This window comes from Carassius auratus, unplaced genomic scaffold (assembly GCF_003368295.1).
Source record: "Carassius auratus strain Wakin unplaced genomic scaffold, ASM336829v1 scaf_tig00215316, whole genome shotgun sequence".
Lineage (NCBI taxonomy): Eukaryota > Metazoa > Chordata > Actinopteri > Cypriniformes > Cyprinidae > Carassius > Carassius auratus.
The window spans coordinates 407,578-424,586 of NW_020528035.1; the positions used below are offsets into that span (position 1 = coordinate 407,578).

Sequence of the window (17,009 nt, forward strand, 5' to 3'; positions counted from 1 at the left end):
TTTTTCAGCAGGTAATGATAATCGACATAGCCTTTATCACTGCTAAATTAAATATTATGAGCCTTAATTATTCTAAGAAGCCACATAATCTCGAAGGATTTATTTTTAACACTCGACTGAAGTTATGAAGTGAATTTGGAGACAAAACATGTTATTAAATGTGGTATTTTCACTTGCTAACAGATGGAGTAGCATTTACTACACAGAGACGTAGTTCACTGAGTAGATATGCAAACAGCTGTCATTATTGCAAATGATTTTGTCGTTTTCATAATCCTACGATTATATTGTCTGCGATTTTGCATAGCTTATCAAAGAACTACAGCTCTGTGTAGTAAATGCTGTTCCACCTGAAAGCAGGTGACGGAGATTTACTGCTGCTAATCACATATTCAGATTTACTGACAAAATGTGCAAGACCATCGCAATTAATCGCATTCGACTAATCGTGCAGCCCTAAATATTTAGTGTCATTTCAATTGAAACTAGTATGTCATGTGGTTACATAAATTTATAATTACACATGTAATGATGTTTTAATTTAGTACATAAAAAAGAAACGAAATGTAATTTCAAATAATGCACTACAGCTAAATTGATCAAGTATGTTTCATGTGCTTTAGTAATTTAGTCACATCAAGTGTATTACTTAAAACACAAAAGATTAGTAAAACAATGATTGAAAATAAATAATTAAATGTGACATTATTTAACATTTTACTTAAATGTTTACAGTCATGAAAGTGTACTCTCTCTGTGACTCTGTAAAGACTTGGTGCCACTGTCAGCTTAATCACAATAATAGCAATAAATATAAACAAAGTAATATTTTCCAGAACTTATATGGTCAGTTTTGTCACTAATACTATTCTTCGAGTGTTAACGCATCAATATTTTTTGGATCTTTTTTTTTGCCCCATTCTGTGTAAATCATTGTAAAAATGTCTCAGTTTTTTTCTGTGTTGCATGATAACATATACATGCAATATAATAAAATCTGTTATACAGTATAATAATATCATCCATGTTATTTTTGTATTGCTGTAGTAGTCTAATGATCATCTCTGGTGCCATTTTCTCAGTTTAAGAAATCCATAATCAAACGTAATTGATTTACCTTTTCTGTTCTGACTGTGTGAACTCTCCGACTGCTGCCTGATTCTCTTAACTTGTCTGTAAAGGTTGGCGATGGACACATTTGATGGCAATGCCAGTGAAGACACAAATGAAGCCGAGACTATTGGTGCGCAGAGCCTGTATTCGACGCTCGGCTTATCATCAGAAGATTTGGGTGCACTTGCTCAGATTCCTGAAAGTGAAATCAGCGTAGAAACCCTCCCTCATCTAATCATGCAGCTCAAGGCGAAGAGAGCCCATGAAGAGTCAGCTACCGCAGACACCGACTACCGAGACAAGTCTGGAATTTCACAGGACAAGCTGAATACACCTGAAAGATGCACCAGTGACAGAAGCAGAAGCCCATTGACTTCCAGCTCAGCGCGGCGCTCTGGGAGCCATGGGAGCCATGAACATCATGGGAGAGGGGAGGGGCATAGGAAGGTTGAGAGGCACACAGGAGGAAGAAAGGACCTGGGTTACAGGAAGTCATCCCGGGAAAGACAAAGTGGCTGTCATGTGACTGAGGAGACGGAGTCTGGTGACATCCCAATGGTTTTCCCACACAAATGCTCTCTTTGCAAGTGTGTGCTGAATTCCATGAAGGTAGCTAGCAAAAATAAAAAGATATGTGGTAAATTGTGCACCATGATAAAACAAACAATTAAAGGAAAACAACAAAAATACCTAAAAATGGTATGTTAGCATTTTGTAAAATCACGTATTAAGTCTGGGCATTGTGACTAATGGTTCAAAAGAGTTTATATGATAAAGCAATCCATGCTGCTATCAGCATGTAGTACTACTTAACATTGGGAAGTGAGGGAATAAAAAAAAAAACCAGACAAGTCAAGGCAAGACAGGGATGATGTGAAGAGTTTCATTTTGGTTCCCTCATTTTATGGCTTCAGATGTGACTCGTTCAATCATGTTTTCTTTGGGTCCGAAGAAGTTCAAAAACAATCCGAAATATTTCAAAAACAAATGTATTTAATTTACTAGAATATCCAAAGTTAGGCGGCATCATTTAAATAAATATATTATACTCATGCACTGTACCATGATGTATGATTTTCTTTTTGGATGAAGGTTTTTTATCATAATCCTAAATGCATATGTTTTGTTTTTTTTGACTGTCAGACATGGAAAGACCATCTTTCAGGTGTCCGCCACAAATTGCGTGAATCAGAACGAAGTACTCGCTCATTTCCACCCCCTAAAAGACCCAGCAACTCTGAATGTAAGAATAATAATTTCATTACTTCATTATTAAATTAATTACTTACACCCCAGTGTCTTTTAGTTCATGCCAGAGATCATCTGCAAGCTAGTGTACTCCTAGAAGTGGACAGATGTAGAAAATTACAGCAAATATACAATTAATTTCCCTTTTTTCTTGAAATTTACATTTATTCGTTATTCATTGATTTAAACTGCAGACTCCGTTATCCAAAGTGACTTACATATGAGAAATACAAGTTATTCAACTTAAAGAGGCAAATAATATGAGTGCTTGTAATACAAAGTTTAGAAACATCTTTTAGAATAGTACAAGCTAGAAAAGGGAGGGATTAATGGAAAGTAAAAGCATATATAGATATTTATTTATTAAGATGCAGTTAAGTGCTCATAGTAGAGATAAACCAAAAATATTGATCTTGTCAATTCCTCTGTATAGCTCTCATGATTGTGACATTAGCTAAAACTTATTGGCTTTTTATAAAACGCCAATTCCTTAAGTGTCATTTTCGCCAACTTGCTGTTTAAAGAGGAAATACATCAACATGTGAAAGAAAACTGGCTCATCATGCCATTTCATAAGGTTTTTAAGGTTTAAAATGTAATTATATTTTAATTTTAAATTTCACTTGTGCAGGCTCATTTATGTATAGTGCTGTATACAGTTTTATAACAACTAAATTGCACAAAATTCATAAATTTAACTAGTTTTTTTTTTTTTTTTTTTTTTTTTTTTTTTTTTTTTTTTTATAAGGGGATCACTACATGTCCACCATGTCAGACCACTTCTACCCTCCTAAGGTAATTTAAGTTGTGTGTTGCTGTCTTATGTTCATTTATGTTATTTTTGCACACAAATAGCTTCTTTTTTTCATGTGGTTATGTTATCCTCAGTCCAAAACAAGAGTGGTAGTAGCCAAGTTTCCTATGGGTGCTGTGGCCTTAAGTGAGCTTTTAGAGCTTGGCAAACCATTCGGGACAATTGTGAAACACCTGGTGTTCCCAACAAAGGTAATTACACACCAGAAAGACACTATACTGTACATTTATTCTCAGTGGTGACCCATTTTGTAATTTCACAAAAATTTGCAACTTTGTTTTGCCCACCATTGCTTTATTTTTGTATTGTGATTGAGCAGTAAACATGCTTAACAGTGTCTTGTATGACTTATGTAACATAATTTTATTACAGTGATATTTAAAGGGTTAGTTCATCAAAATGTAAAAATATTTTACTTGCACTCCTATTGTTTTAAACCTGCATGACCGACTTGTGTGAATGTGAAAGGTGAGGTTTAGCAGATAGCACCATAAAGATTCTGTCATTAATTACTCACCCTCATGATGTTCCAAAACCATAAGAACTTCGTTCATCTTCAGAGCACAAATTAAGATATTTTTGGTGAATTCCATGAGCTATCTGACCCTCAGTTTTCATATTGGGGTTTAACTATCCCTCTAATTGATGGATTGGAGTTACCTTTGGATTACTTGCAGATTATTGTGATGTTTTTATCAGCTGTTTGGACTCTCATTCTGATGGTGGTATTGCGCCCGTTCACTCATTCACCCATTCACATTCCAGTCACACTCATACACACCTAGTATACGTGAAACAAGTTTGTTTTTTTATAGGTGTTTAAGGTGCATTAATTTTGTTTGCTGGGTAACAGGGATTTTTGGAGTTTAATTCTCACAAGGAGGCTCAGAATATGGTCAGTCACTTCAAGTTGAAACCAGCCTTCATAAAGGAGAACCCAATAATCCTGTACTTATCACCAACAGTGGAAGGCATTCATGTAAGTAGGAACCCCACAAATCACAACCTCTATACTTTGTTTAACAATCTATCCATTTATCCTGGATTTCCTTGACCGTTACATTTTGTTTGCATGTATTTGATTGACAGGCACCCAACAAGTTTGATGCGCCTTCACCAAAACGAACAAAACGTTCAAATGCGCCTTCGGTGGTTTGTTTTTCACGTTTGCCTTCAGGGGAGGGCGTGGAGGCTGAAGTGCTGGAGCTTGCAGGCATGTTTGGTGAGGTGTGGCAGTCAAAGTTCACTGACTGTAAGGTGAGGATTACCATCTTGAAGAACTTGTGATGTCAACTTGTAGTGAAACTCAAGAAGTCTTTGTCAAGTCAGTGTAAAGTCTTTTAATTTACAAACGAGTGGCGGTGGAAAATGTACACTTATCAGCCACAACATTTAAAACCACCTGTCTAAAATCGTGTAGCTCCCTCTCGTAATGCCAAAACAGCTCTGATGCGTCGAGGCATGGATTCAAAAAGACCTCTGAAAGTGTCCTGTGCCCTCTGGCACCAAGACATGAGCAGCAGATCCTTTAAAGGTCCTATGACATGAAAATTTCACTTTCTGAGGTTTTTAAACATTATAATGAGTTCCCCTAGACTGTATATGGTCCCCAAGTTTCTAGAAATTCTAATCGGTGTAAATCGAGATTTAGCAATCTTTCTCTGCCTTTGAGAAAATGGAAGCTCAAACGGGCTGATCTTGAATCTCCTCCTTTTGACGTTATAAGGAGAAATGTTACCTCCCCTTTCTCTGCTTTGCCCGCCCAAATATTTACATATAATTAGGTCGCAATGTCAGCACAGGCATTACAAACAGACTTTTATGATATGGATTCGACAGCACCGCCACAAACAGTGAGTAACAGTGTTCATTAATGCCTGATCTGTGATCAGTGATTTCTGATGTGTAGCTAATCATTCAAGTTCACACAGGCTTTCTTTCTAAATCGTTTAATACTGTTTATGCATCAGTGAATCAAGCCAGTGACTAAACGATCAACTTCACGTTGTTTCTCTTAGTAGCATGAAACAAATCTGTCATACAGTTTACAGAGAGCAATCAAAGAACGCTCCCTTTTTTTCTGGAGCTGTCACACATCGGGAGTATTACTTCACTCTTGCCTAAACTGCCATAACAATGAATGACACTGTTATGCTGCACAACAGAACTCTTACTGTGTTCATGTAGTTCATTCGTGTATTTGCTGTTAGTTGTGGTGAAAACATTTTGTGAGAGAAAACGTGTTGCAATAATGACGAGATCACTGCATTCATGCGATAAACAGACTCATTGCTCATCACTGCAGCCTTTCATGTGATGGGAAAAGATCGAAAAAATTATTATATAATCAACACTTCCACGATTCGTTAATCTCGACAGCTGTAATAGTAAAAAAATAAATAAAATAAAAATATATATATATTTTGAGAGGGGTTCCAGATGTAATGTGCATTTCGAATGCAAAGGTGTCAGCCAATCACAACAGTTGTGGTTTACTCGGAGTCTCACAGCAGACACGCCCCTTCAAACAGAACATTCAAGCCAGAGGGCTAATATGAGGATATAAAAATGCTTTTTATTTCTAAATTTTAAATGTAAAAATCATACTAACAATATAAGTACACCCAAGGAAACATTAAAAAGCATTTAAAGAAAAGGAAATAATCCATGTCATGGGACCTTTAAGTCCTACGAGTTGTGAGGTGTGACCTCAATGGATTGGATTTATTGATCAGTGGTTCTCAAACTTTTTACTGTTGTGTACCACCCCAGGGAGCGGTTGCACCAGCTAGATGTAAAAAAGCTGGGTGTAAGCCTTATGCTGTGCTTTGCAATGTCCAGCATTACGATAAATATTTACAACTGTTGCACCAACTAAAACTACGATCAGACACAACTACGCCCTGCATAGACGATGCACGCAGACCCTGACACATTGTCCTGCAGTGATAGCTGAGACGACCTTCACACTGCAATGGCTACAACTACTGACAGCCTATAAAACTGAATTGCTCAAGACTTCATAACAAGTGAAGCCACTGCACCATGATTTCACTGAGTGAACATTTTCTAACAAGTCCGCATCTCCTTGCACATTCCCATATGAAAGATTTCTTCAAACAAACATCAAAAATTAAGGCGACAGGTTAAGTAAAATAAAATGCATGTAATACAATGCTTCTCTCTAGAGTTATTTTTTCTAACTCACTATCAAGTTTATGTACAATGAATGTCTTTCTTGAGGTAAATGTGACTTTACGTGACATTTTCTATTTTACAGATGTCTTTCTGTGGCTGAAAAAAACACATTTATAGTTTGTATTTTGTGACAAAACCGACAGAATTCGAAAGCTCCACCACATACGCCTACTCCAGTTTGAGAACCGTTGCTCTAGATAGTCAGTTGGATTGAGATCTTGGGAATTTGGAGACCAAAGTAACACAGTTAGCTTTTTGGTATGTTCCTTATACCATTCCTGGACAATTTTTGCAGTGACACAATGCATTACCCTACTACATTAGTGGCCACTGCTTAAATCACTGTTGCTATGAATGGATGTTCATGGTCTGCAGTAATCTTTAGGTAGGTGGTACATGTCGAAGTAACATCCACATTAATGTCAGGGCCCAAGGTTTCCCAGCAGAACATTGTGCAGGTCAAAACACTGCCTCCGCCAGCCTGCCTTCTTTCCATAGTGCATCTTGCTGCCATCTCATCTCCAGGTAAACAACATTCATGTATCCGGCCATCCATTTGTTCTAAAAGAAAATGTGATTCATCAGACCAGACAACATTCTTCCATTGCTCCATGGTCCAGGTCAGACGTCACTATGCTTTGGTGGTGGACAGAGGTCATCAAGGCCACTCTGACGGGTCTGTGGCTATGTAGCCCCATATACAGTAAAGTGTGATCCATTGTGTTCTGACAGTATTCTTTCACAGCCACCATTGAGTTTTTCAGCAGTTTAAGCTATGGTAGCTCCTTTGTCTTTCCTTGCACTACTCTTGGCAGACATTAATCACTGCGTACCGGGAGCAGCCCATGTGATTTGCTGTTTCTGAGATTTGTTGTCTAACTGTCACTATTTAGCCTTTTGTCAAAGTCACTCAAATCTTCTAGTTTTCCAATTTTTCGTGCTTCGTACATGTGAAATTCAAGAACTGACTGTTCACTTGCTGCCTAAAACAGTAAATCATGTCCTGTAACAGGTACCACTATAACAATATAATCAATATTGTTCACTTCACATGCGAGTGGCTTAAATGTTCTGGCTGATCAGTGCGTATATATTGATACTTCACTGAGATTATTAAATTGAATCGGTTTATTAAACATTTTAAATTAATTGTATGAATTCATTTTCACAGCCTTTGTAGAAATACATTTTGTTTGTTTGTTTGTTTCAACAGTAAAACTCTTGTATGTCTATGTGTGTGTAGGCATTGATTGAGATGGTTGACTGGCGTGATGCTGATATCATGGTGAAGTATTACTACAGTAACCCACTGAGGATTCAGGGCAAAAGTGTTAAAGTGTCCATGTCGCACATCACAACCCTGAGGTAAGAGACTTTTGATATCCCAAGCCCTAAAGAGGTACTTAGACCAAGGAGTTTGATGTTTAATAAAGTAAACAAATGTTTCAAACAGATTAAAGTGCAAAATAATTATAAAGAACAATAGGTAACAATTTACAATAAGGTCTTATTAATTAACCTTAAAAATGAGCAATAACTACATTTGTTACGAAAGTTATTATTCTTTGTTAAAAAAATACAATTCTTATGTTAGCTCGAGTTAATTAAATCATACAGTTACAATATTTGATTTTAACAAGGTGCTAAACTAAGATGAATAAATGTTTAGAATAATTTTTCATTGGCAGTTTATACAAACTAATGAATTAACTAATGTTAAATAATGGAGCCTTAATGTAAAGTGTGACTAAATATTAAAGAATCAAAAAAATTTCAAACAATATCTAGGGCATGTAGTAGTCCAGATTAAAAAGTAATAAAGTTTAGATCAGTGAACACTGTGGAACCAAATAAATAAGAAACGAATGTTTAAAAAACCTTCCGATATCAACAGAAGTCAACAGGCTTTTCAAAATCCCAAATATCTTTTGCCATCATCTTGTCTGTCTCACCTCACTCTTCTTGTCAGTCAGCTCGCGATAAATGAAATCTGATCTGATACGACTGTCGTTCGGCACACTCCATTGAGCAGCCACGTCCAGTTTTAATTGTAGTGTCTGTTCTCTAACTGAACTAAATACTTATTTCGATTAAATTACTATAAAAAAAAATTAAATGACGGTTGAGGTGGTGCTGCAGTGGGCTAGTGACATAACCTGTGTTGCGGCTTTACATGGGTAAAACCATCTATAACAGCAAGCTTACTACATACATTGGTGTTGTGCATTTTACCCAGTTGAAGGGAAAAACTATTTTTAATGATTTCACAAAAAAGGGGGGGGGGGGGGGGGTGAAATGCTATTTCATGCATACTGAGTTTTTTTACACTGTTAAAGAGTTGGATTCCCATGCTAAACATGGACAAAGTTTCAAAAATTAAGTTGTGCGTTTGAAGGAGTATTTCTGTTCCAAAAATACTTCTTCCGGTTTGTCACAAGTTTCGGAAAGTTTTTTCCGAGTATGGCTCTGTGTGACATTAGATGGAGCCGAATTTCCTTATATGGGTCCTGAGGGCACTTCTGCCGGAAGAGCGCGCGCTCCCGTATAGCAGAGCACTGGGAGCACAGGCATTCACTGATCAGAGCGAGAGCATCGCGAAATGTCACAAAAGGAGTGTGTTTTTGGTTGCCAGGGCAAGACAACCTTGCACAGATTACCAAAAGAGAAACAGCATTAAGGGACCAGTGGATGGAGTTTATTTTTACAGAGCATCAACGGAGTTGTGCAAGTGTTTGTGTTTGTTCCCCTGCATTTCGAAGATGCTTGTTTTACAAACAAGGCCCAGTTTGACGCCGGATTTGCACATCGTTTATTTCTTAAGGATAATGCAGTCCCAACGAAAAAGGGTCACGATCGTGTGTAGGAACCGCATGCGGTGAGTAAAAGCACATCAAGTAAACAACATGCGATGTTGTCATCAAACTGCACTTTCCACATGTACAGCTTAAAAAAAAAAAAAGACGACAAAGTGGAACTTAGTCATTTTCCAAAACCGCTAAGCAAATATATACAGTTTCAGTACATACCACATAGAGACTTCGTTGGTGATGCTGCTCTTGTTAAATTTCAGCCTCTGGATCTGATTCTGGATCATAAATATACGCTGAATCTGACTGTCAGCCATGGTTTGTTTTGGTTGGTTTTGTCCTCAAGGTAATGTCACAGCTTCCAAACGCTCTCAACGCAAAAGCTTACTGGCGCTCGTGATTCTTTAGCTCCGCCCACACGTCACGCCTCCAGCCGGTCGTGTTTTTCCGGGAAGAATCGGTACAGACTATCTTTCTCTTATGAATATAATAAAACTAAAGACTTTTTGGAGTTATGAAGGATGCAGTCAATGATCAGTTTTAGTCTCTTCTGTGGTGGTTTCAAGAGAGAGACTGGAAGGTGGCCGCTTGGTCTGAATATATATGTCTAGTTGTGGGGCAAAAAGTGTGTGGAAATGTAATGGTGCTTCATTTAAAGTACTATTTTAGTCAAGACAGTCAGTTCAGATTTTGCTGTACAGGAGCTCAAGACAACATTATTTTAAATGCTTTCTTAACTGAAAACCTTTTTTTTTTTTTTTTTTTCAGAGATAATAGTCCAGAGTCCAGAAAATCTGACTCAAGCAAGTACAGAAGACTAAGAGAAGAGTCTGTATCTAGTAAAAAGGACAAAGGCGACAGCTCAAACCAGGATGCCACAGAGAAAGAAGACGAGTTGATCAAAAGTGAAGACAAGGTTCTTGATGTTGAGGAGGGAATTCAGTTGGAGGATGAAACTGGGCTGCTTGATGAGGGGTCAGAAGGCAGTGTGGCTCAAACTGAGGAGAAAGAAAAAAAGGAAGAGGAGGAAAAGATGGAAGAGGAGAAACCTACCACTGCTGAGGAGGAGAATAGAGAGAGAGGTTCAGAGCAGAATCAAGAGGAAGAGGTGAGTTGATAGAAGGCGGTGTGTGGCATTTAAAAAATGCATTTTATCTGGGTTTCAAGTCACCTTTATTTATATACCACTTTTAACAATACAGATTGTAACAAAGCAACTGAACAGCATTAAATAGGAAAATAGTGTGTCAATAAAGCAAAAAGGCAGTTCATCATTGAATTCAATGATGTCCTCATCCAGCTCAGATCAGTTTAAATAGTATCTGTGCAATCAAGTTGACGAAATCGCTGGAAATGAAGTGTCCTCAACTAAGCAAGCCAGAGGCGACGGCAGCAAGGAACCAAAACTCCGTGACAGAATGGAGAAAAAACCTTGGAAGAAATCAGGCTCAGTCAGGGGGCCAGTTCTCCTCTGGCCAGACAAAACCAGCAGTTCAGTTCCAGGCTGCAGCAAAGTCAGATTGTGCAGAAGAATCATCTGTTTCCTGTGGTCTTGTCTCGATGGATGTATAGGAGGCAAGGTCTTGACTGTGGATCTGTCTCTTGGGCTCATGTAGTTGTCCTAGTCTCCACAGACATTCAGGATAGTAGAGGTCCTCTCTAGGTGCTGATCCACCATCTGAGCTGGATCCGGGTGACTCAGTGAACATCTGATCTGGTTACAGACTGGATCTGGTGTCCTCAGAATAAGAGAGAAAAAGACTAATATTACAGTAGATGCCATTCTTCTAGCAAGTACATGGTGTGTTATGAGAAATGTTCCCAGTTCCGGTTTTCCTCATTAATGCAGCCTAAAAAACCTTTTTGAATATTTGAATATTAGAAATCTGTTAGTGTGTTATGTGTGAACTAGGTTAAAGAGGTGGGTCTTTAATCTCAATTTAAATTGACAGAGTGTGTCTGCCTCCCGAACAATGTTAGGTAGGTTATTCCAGAGTTTGGGAGCTAAATAGGAAAAGGATCTGCCGCCCGCAGTTGATTTTGATATTCTTGGTATTATTTGAGAGTTTTGAGTACGTGCTAAACCATTCAGGGTGTTATAAGTAATAAGCAAGATTTTAAAATCTATATGTTTGATAGGGAGCCAGTGCATTGTTGAAAGAACCAGGCTAATCGGGTCATACAGTACTTCCTGGTTCTAGTAATAACTCTAGCTGCTGCATTTTGGACTAGCTGGAGCTTGTTTACTAAGCATGCAGAACTTTTGAAATGGAAAATTGCAGTTTTACAAAGGCTCTCTAGCACACCTAGGTTCCTTAATAATGACGAAGAATTGACAGAGCAACCATCAATTCTATATTTGAGTTGTTTTAAACTCAAATATGCTGTTTATTTACAAAGACAGCGCCTATTTAAAAATGTGTTTCGCCGATTTTGGAGACGATCAGCTGGAGCTGAGAGCTCATGTTACCGACAAGAGCAGTCTCGACACGGCTAGTCCTTCTGACATTTGCCGCTGGATCTGATGTCTCTTTAGTGGTTAAACATAAAATATAATTTGTTTTGGGTAAATCTTAAAAGTAATCTTTGGTCTTTATTAAATTAATCTATTTTTTCTATCTTTCTATCTATCATACAGCTCCGGGTGTCCACATACAGCGAAGAGGACTTTGTCCTCCAATGTTGTTTCGGATTCTGCCTCCGCTTACTATGTGATAATCACATCACTACTAGAGCAAGCTCTTGATTGGTAACGCGGCGCAAAATTTTGCCAAAGTTCAGATTTTTCAACTCGTGTGAATGTGATGTCTATTCACATCTTTGCATTGACTTAACATGTAAATCACTCACAGTTAATACTTAATTTGCGTCAATGCACCATAAGACAGCGATCTAGGTTATTACATTAAATTGGTATGTTTCTCAGGGCCTTGAAGAAATGTATAGCTTAGCATCAGCATAACAGTGAAAGCTAATCTGATGATATCTCCCAAGGGTAACATGTAAAGCATGAAAAGTAACGGCCCTAGTACTGAGCCTTGAGGTACTCCATACTACACTTGTGATCGATATGATAATCCCTTCATTCACTGCAGTGAATTGATGGCGGTCAGATAAGTATGATTTGAACCATGCTAATGTACTTCCATTAATTCCAGCAATGCAATAGACCAGTGATCCTCAAATCTGGCTCGCGAGATCCACTTTCCTGCGAAGTTTAGCTCTAACCCTAATCAAACACGCATGAGTTTGCTAATCAGTGTCTTCAGGATCATTAGAAAATCACAGGCAGGTGTGTTTAATTAGAGTCGGAGCTAAACTCTGCAGGAAACTGGATCTCGCAAGCCAGATTTGAGGATCACTGCAATAGACCCTTTCTATAGGGGTGCACAATAAATATCGGCTGGTAATCGGCTAGTAAAGCTGGTTATCTAATCAGTGGTAAATTCCATCAGGTGCGTGATTTCACATAGAGCAGATGTTACTAGAAGTTGACTGATATATTGGTCGGCCGATATATCAGACCGATATTTGTCATTTTTTAATATATCGGCATCGTCCAATATCCGTGTTTAGTAGTGCCGATTTAAAGTCAGGCACGTTGACAGGCACCCACGTGTTTGTTATTGGTGGGATGGAAAGTGCTGCTGCTGCATGTGAAGGACCCCAAGCCAAAACTTTTGGAAGATTCAACAACAGTCCTGGGAGATAAAGGTAATCGGAGAATATCACTCTGTAAATGGGGTGGAGAAGTTGGCAGCTCTCACAAACACTGCAGCGTGATTGAGGGCTACGTTACTATGCCCCGCTCACAGACAGCACCGTGCTCAGAGAGAAAGCTGTCCTAGAGCTGCCCAGATGATGTGAGTGAAATTTGTTCAGAAGCATGGTTTGATGCAGACAATAGCCAGGTTTCCATCCAACACATTTACATTTAGGGAAGTCAATATTCGATAATTTCCATTATCGATCGTCGTTTAAATTAATGACCAATTAATAACCTTAAAGCTGCAAAATGAGTCTTCAGCGGTATTATTATTATCTGCAAAAGCCACTTGGAAAAAAAACTGTCTCGACCGAATTAAAGGGGTTTTAGTCTGAATAAAATGCTAGTAGCAGGACTGTAAAATGAATAGATTTGATTATGATAATTTGATAAAATTAAGAGAGTGCGCCATATGTTTGAGATAATTTTACTTTGTTGACTGTTTCCCGTCAAGGAAACCGATGAATGTGCCTCTTTAAATGGTTTTGTGGTGCTCGTTGTTGTATTTTAAAACGCAATTGCAATGTTTTCAAATGACACTTAAAACCACTTTTGAGTGAGTCAGTGGTGGTATAAAAATAAAACACTATGACAGAATTGACAGACAATTGACTTTTTTTTTTCATTTTTATTTTTTGGTGAACTATTTAACATTAATAAAACAACAAAACACAGAGCAAAATCACTCGCTGCGCTTGACTGAAGAAATTTAATACAATTGCTTTAGGAATTATATTTGTTTGTTCAATTTCCTGAACAAAGCACTGTTAGTTTTATTATGTGTAGTTGTAATGTGTGTCTTTGTCATTATTTTATCTTTGTTATATTTAGATCTTCACCCTCTTTGGCCTAAATATCTGCCATTCTTTTTTTCTTTTTTTTTTTTATGAGGCTTTGTCTTTATAATAGGGAAATTAGTTTGGCTGTAATGCTTGGACAACTTTGTGAATCGTGAGATTTAAAAAAAATAATAATAATAAAATAAAAATTGTGATATTATATTTTTCCCATATTGCCCACCCCTACTATTAATGCATGTTAAGTCAAATTTAAATCTGGAGATTGACTTGGGCAATCTTAGACCTTCTATTTCTTTGCCCTGATAAACTCCTTGAATGAACTGGCAGGGTGTTTTGGGTCACTGTCCTGATCCAATGCGATAAGTCAGAAGTCATTTTCTTGAATATTGGTAGCCAAGATGATTCTGGAAACTTCTGCATTCATTCTGCTACTGTCATCATACATTAAGTCATCAGTAAAGTTGAGAGAGCCTGTTCCAGAGACAGCCATGCATGCAAAACTCTGCAGAAGCAATGGATATAACTGATATGACCCATTTCCTGCTTTTCCTGCTTTTAATATCTAAACAGTTAATGGAACTGGACACAGCTGATTACTTAGAGAGACCCGTGAGCCTGCTATTCCAATACTTCTGCTCACAACTCTACAAGTGCTGATCTTCTTATTTGGAAAAAACGTGTATTGAAGCACACAATAATGAAATATGACAATTTGTAGTTATTATTTTTACAGATTTCTTTTTTTTTTTTTTTGTATATGGCTAATTGCTTAATAAAAAGGAACACTCACACTAACAAAGCATCCTTCCCAAACTTCCTGCTGCCCTATATATGTTCTCACATTGGCTGTAGGTCATCGCCATGTATTTTTCATTCAGAACTAATTTCACCCAGCAGGATTTTGAATTGCAGACACATCCAGATATTTAGCATGCAAAATATTTCATGAGCGTCTGCAATGCATCTCATCTCTCAGATCACGTCTTTGATAATTCGCACTGCGAGATTATCACTCGCAAGAACTAGCACCTCCAATTTCGCAGCATTTGTCTTTGATTTCACCAAACCTGTTGGCGAGTGGAAATCGGGGGTAAAATGGTGCAGTGTGAACTCTGCATAACTGTAAATGTATTTGTCATATGTATTCATTCAGATTTACCTACAGTGTATCAAGCCTGACATCAATCAACCAACCCACACCTGACCAAACAAAGCTGACATTACACAATACTGTGTAGATAAATATGTTTTAATTACATTTCACCATGTTTTCTAGTGTTATGGTTTATAAATTATATATATATATTTTTAAATATGCAGAAACAACACAAGCATGTTGATGCAGTCTGGCTATAACAGCAACGTGTGTGCTTTTATGTCTTATTTCTCTAGGGTGATTTGGATGATGCAGAATTTCCAAAGAACATAGAAGATTTTGTTACATTGGATGAGCTGGACAACAATGCTGGAGGTGATTCATTTTGATAAAATATTAGGAGGTCAAAAAATAATGAAACATATGAATTCATGAATTGTTCGTTAATGTGCATTTCAAAAATAATGAATGATCATTTCATAGTGAATTTAAATTCAAATCATATACATTTCTCCCACAATGTACTTTGTCTATGACAGTCACACTTTTTCCCCTTTTTTCCAGATTCTTCTGTGCCAGAGGTAAGTATCACATCTCTTATTTACATTAAATGTTGGATGTCTTAGGAAATAAAAATATATTTTCTGTTCAACAGCATGAGTGATAGCAATGTGTATTTTTTTATTGCACAATCACAGGATAGTAAAGTAGTGGTGCTCTGGCCTGTAAAGAACCCTGACTTGATGAAGGATCTTTACAGTCTCTCTGCACCCTTTGGCGGTATGGTGAAGCATACTTTATCGATGTTCAGACAAGAGGTCAGTGTTTTGTGTTTACAGTTGTGTAAAAATGAGTAATGCAAGAAATATCGGGGGGGGGGGGGGGCTTGTTTTATAATATATAAAAAAGGCATCTGGGCTGCATTTTTCTGATCAAAAATTCAGTTTAAAAGGTAATATTTAGTATTTTTACTGTATTTCAATTAAGTAAATTAAACTTAATTTAATTTAAAAAACCAAACTATTCACTGGTTTATACGGTGTAATACTCATATTTTTTTTTAACAGCCATGGTTCAACAACAAATTAGAAACATAAATATACTGTTAAAAAGTTGATATAAAAACAACAACAAACATTTATTAGAATGTTGATTATTGAATAAATTTGCCTAAATTATTAACTCATTGACGAAAACTTTGATTTCCATTTTAGTAAAAAAATAAAAATAAATTTTGCATTCGTTATTATGCCTTATGAGCCAAAGATAAAAAATAAATAACTACAAAAAAATAAATAAAGTGAGCTTTATTTAATACTTTATAAATACTTTATTTTCACTTTATATAAGTGAGATTTTTGCAGTCAGTGCACATAACACACTGTAATTACTATATGTTAATCATGCAATAACTGAAACAGCCAAAACCAAAACAGCAGTTGTTGGTTCTCTTGATAGTTATTGTGTCTTCTATCCAGGTGTTTTTAACCATACTACCACGTAATATGCTTTCAGTTTTACTAATCACAGTTCTCATGAAATGTTCAGGTTTTGCCTTTGGCTGTTATGTTTGCTTGTGTTCTTGTAGGCTATGATCGAACTGGAAACAGCTGAAAAAGCCCAGGAAATGGTGCAGTTCTACAGAAATCACAAGGCAACAGTATGTGGCAGGCCGGTGTCAGTTTCCATGTGCTTCACCATGAAAACAATAGAGGTATGTGTTACTGCTTTGTGCTTTAAATTCCATTAACTTCTCACAATATTATGGTTTTTACTATATATATTTACTATAAATTGTTTCCCAGTGTAGTCATAATGTCACGGCTTCCCTTAACAACTTGGTTCACTAAAATAAAAGAGATAAAACATTTTGTGTACTTTCCCTCATGTGCTCTCAAATGTGTGAGCCGTTTTATTTACAAGAATTTTAATATTGCTACACATCCATGAGCAACATCAAGAAAGTTCTGAATAGAATAAATAGAGGAGAAAAGATAGAATATTGGGTGGAAGGGGAAAAAACATTCAATACATACGTTTTGAAATGATTTGACATATAATATGTAATGGCCAAATAATTGAAAGATAAGGATAATTTGTGATCATTTGAGAATATAGTTATTCCAAACGTAAATGATTACCAAATTAAATTAAAAATGACTGTGAT

The 17,009-nt window shown here is 36.9% G+C and overlaps 1 protein-coding gene across 2 annotated transcripts in view; it reads left to right on the forward strand.

Annotated features, from left to right (window-relative positions):
* LOC113094233 (matrin-3) overlaps positions 1-17,009 on the forward strand; it is a 34,439-nt gene that overhangs the window by 1,830 nt on the left and 15,600 nt on the right. For both annotated transcript variants that reach the window (XM_026259918.1, XM_026259919.1), the window contains 12 exons: positions 1,182-1,722; positions 2,257-2,356; positions 3,110-3,156; positions 3,250-3,366; positions 4,029-4,154; positions 4,265-4,432; positions 7,617-7,738; positions 9,949-10,288; positions 15,139-15,217; positions 15,407-15,423; positions 15,541-15,660; positions 16,431-16,556. In XM_026259918.1, the coding sequence (XP_026115703.1) occupies positions 1,189-1,722; positions 2,257-2,356; positions 3,110-3,156; positions 3,250-3,366; positions 4,029-4,154; positions 4,265-4,432; positions 7,617-7,738; positions 9,949-10,288; positions 15,139-15,217; positions 15,407-15,423; positions 15,541-15,660; positions 16,431-16,556 (1,896 nt within the window). In that variant the 5' untranslated portion in view covers positions 1,182-1,188. The remainder of the gene's footprint in view (positions 1-1,181; positions 1,723-2,256; positions 2,357-3,109; positions 3,157-3,249; positions 3,367-4,028; positions 4,155-4,264; positions 4,433-7,616; positions 7,739-9,948; positions 10,289-15,138; positions 15,218-15,406; positions 15,424-15,540; positions 15,661-16,430; positions 16,557-17,009) is intronic.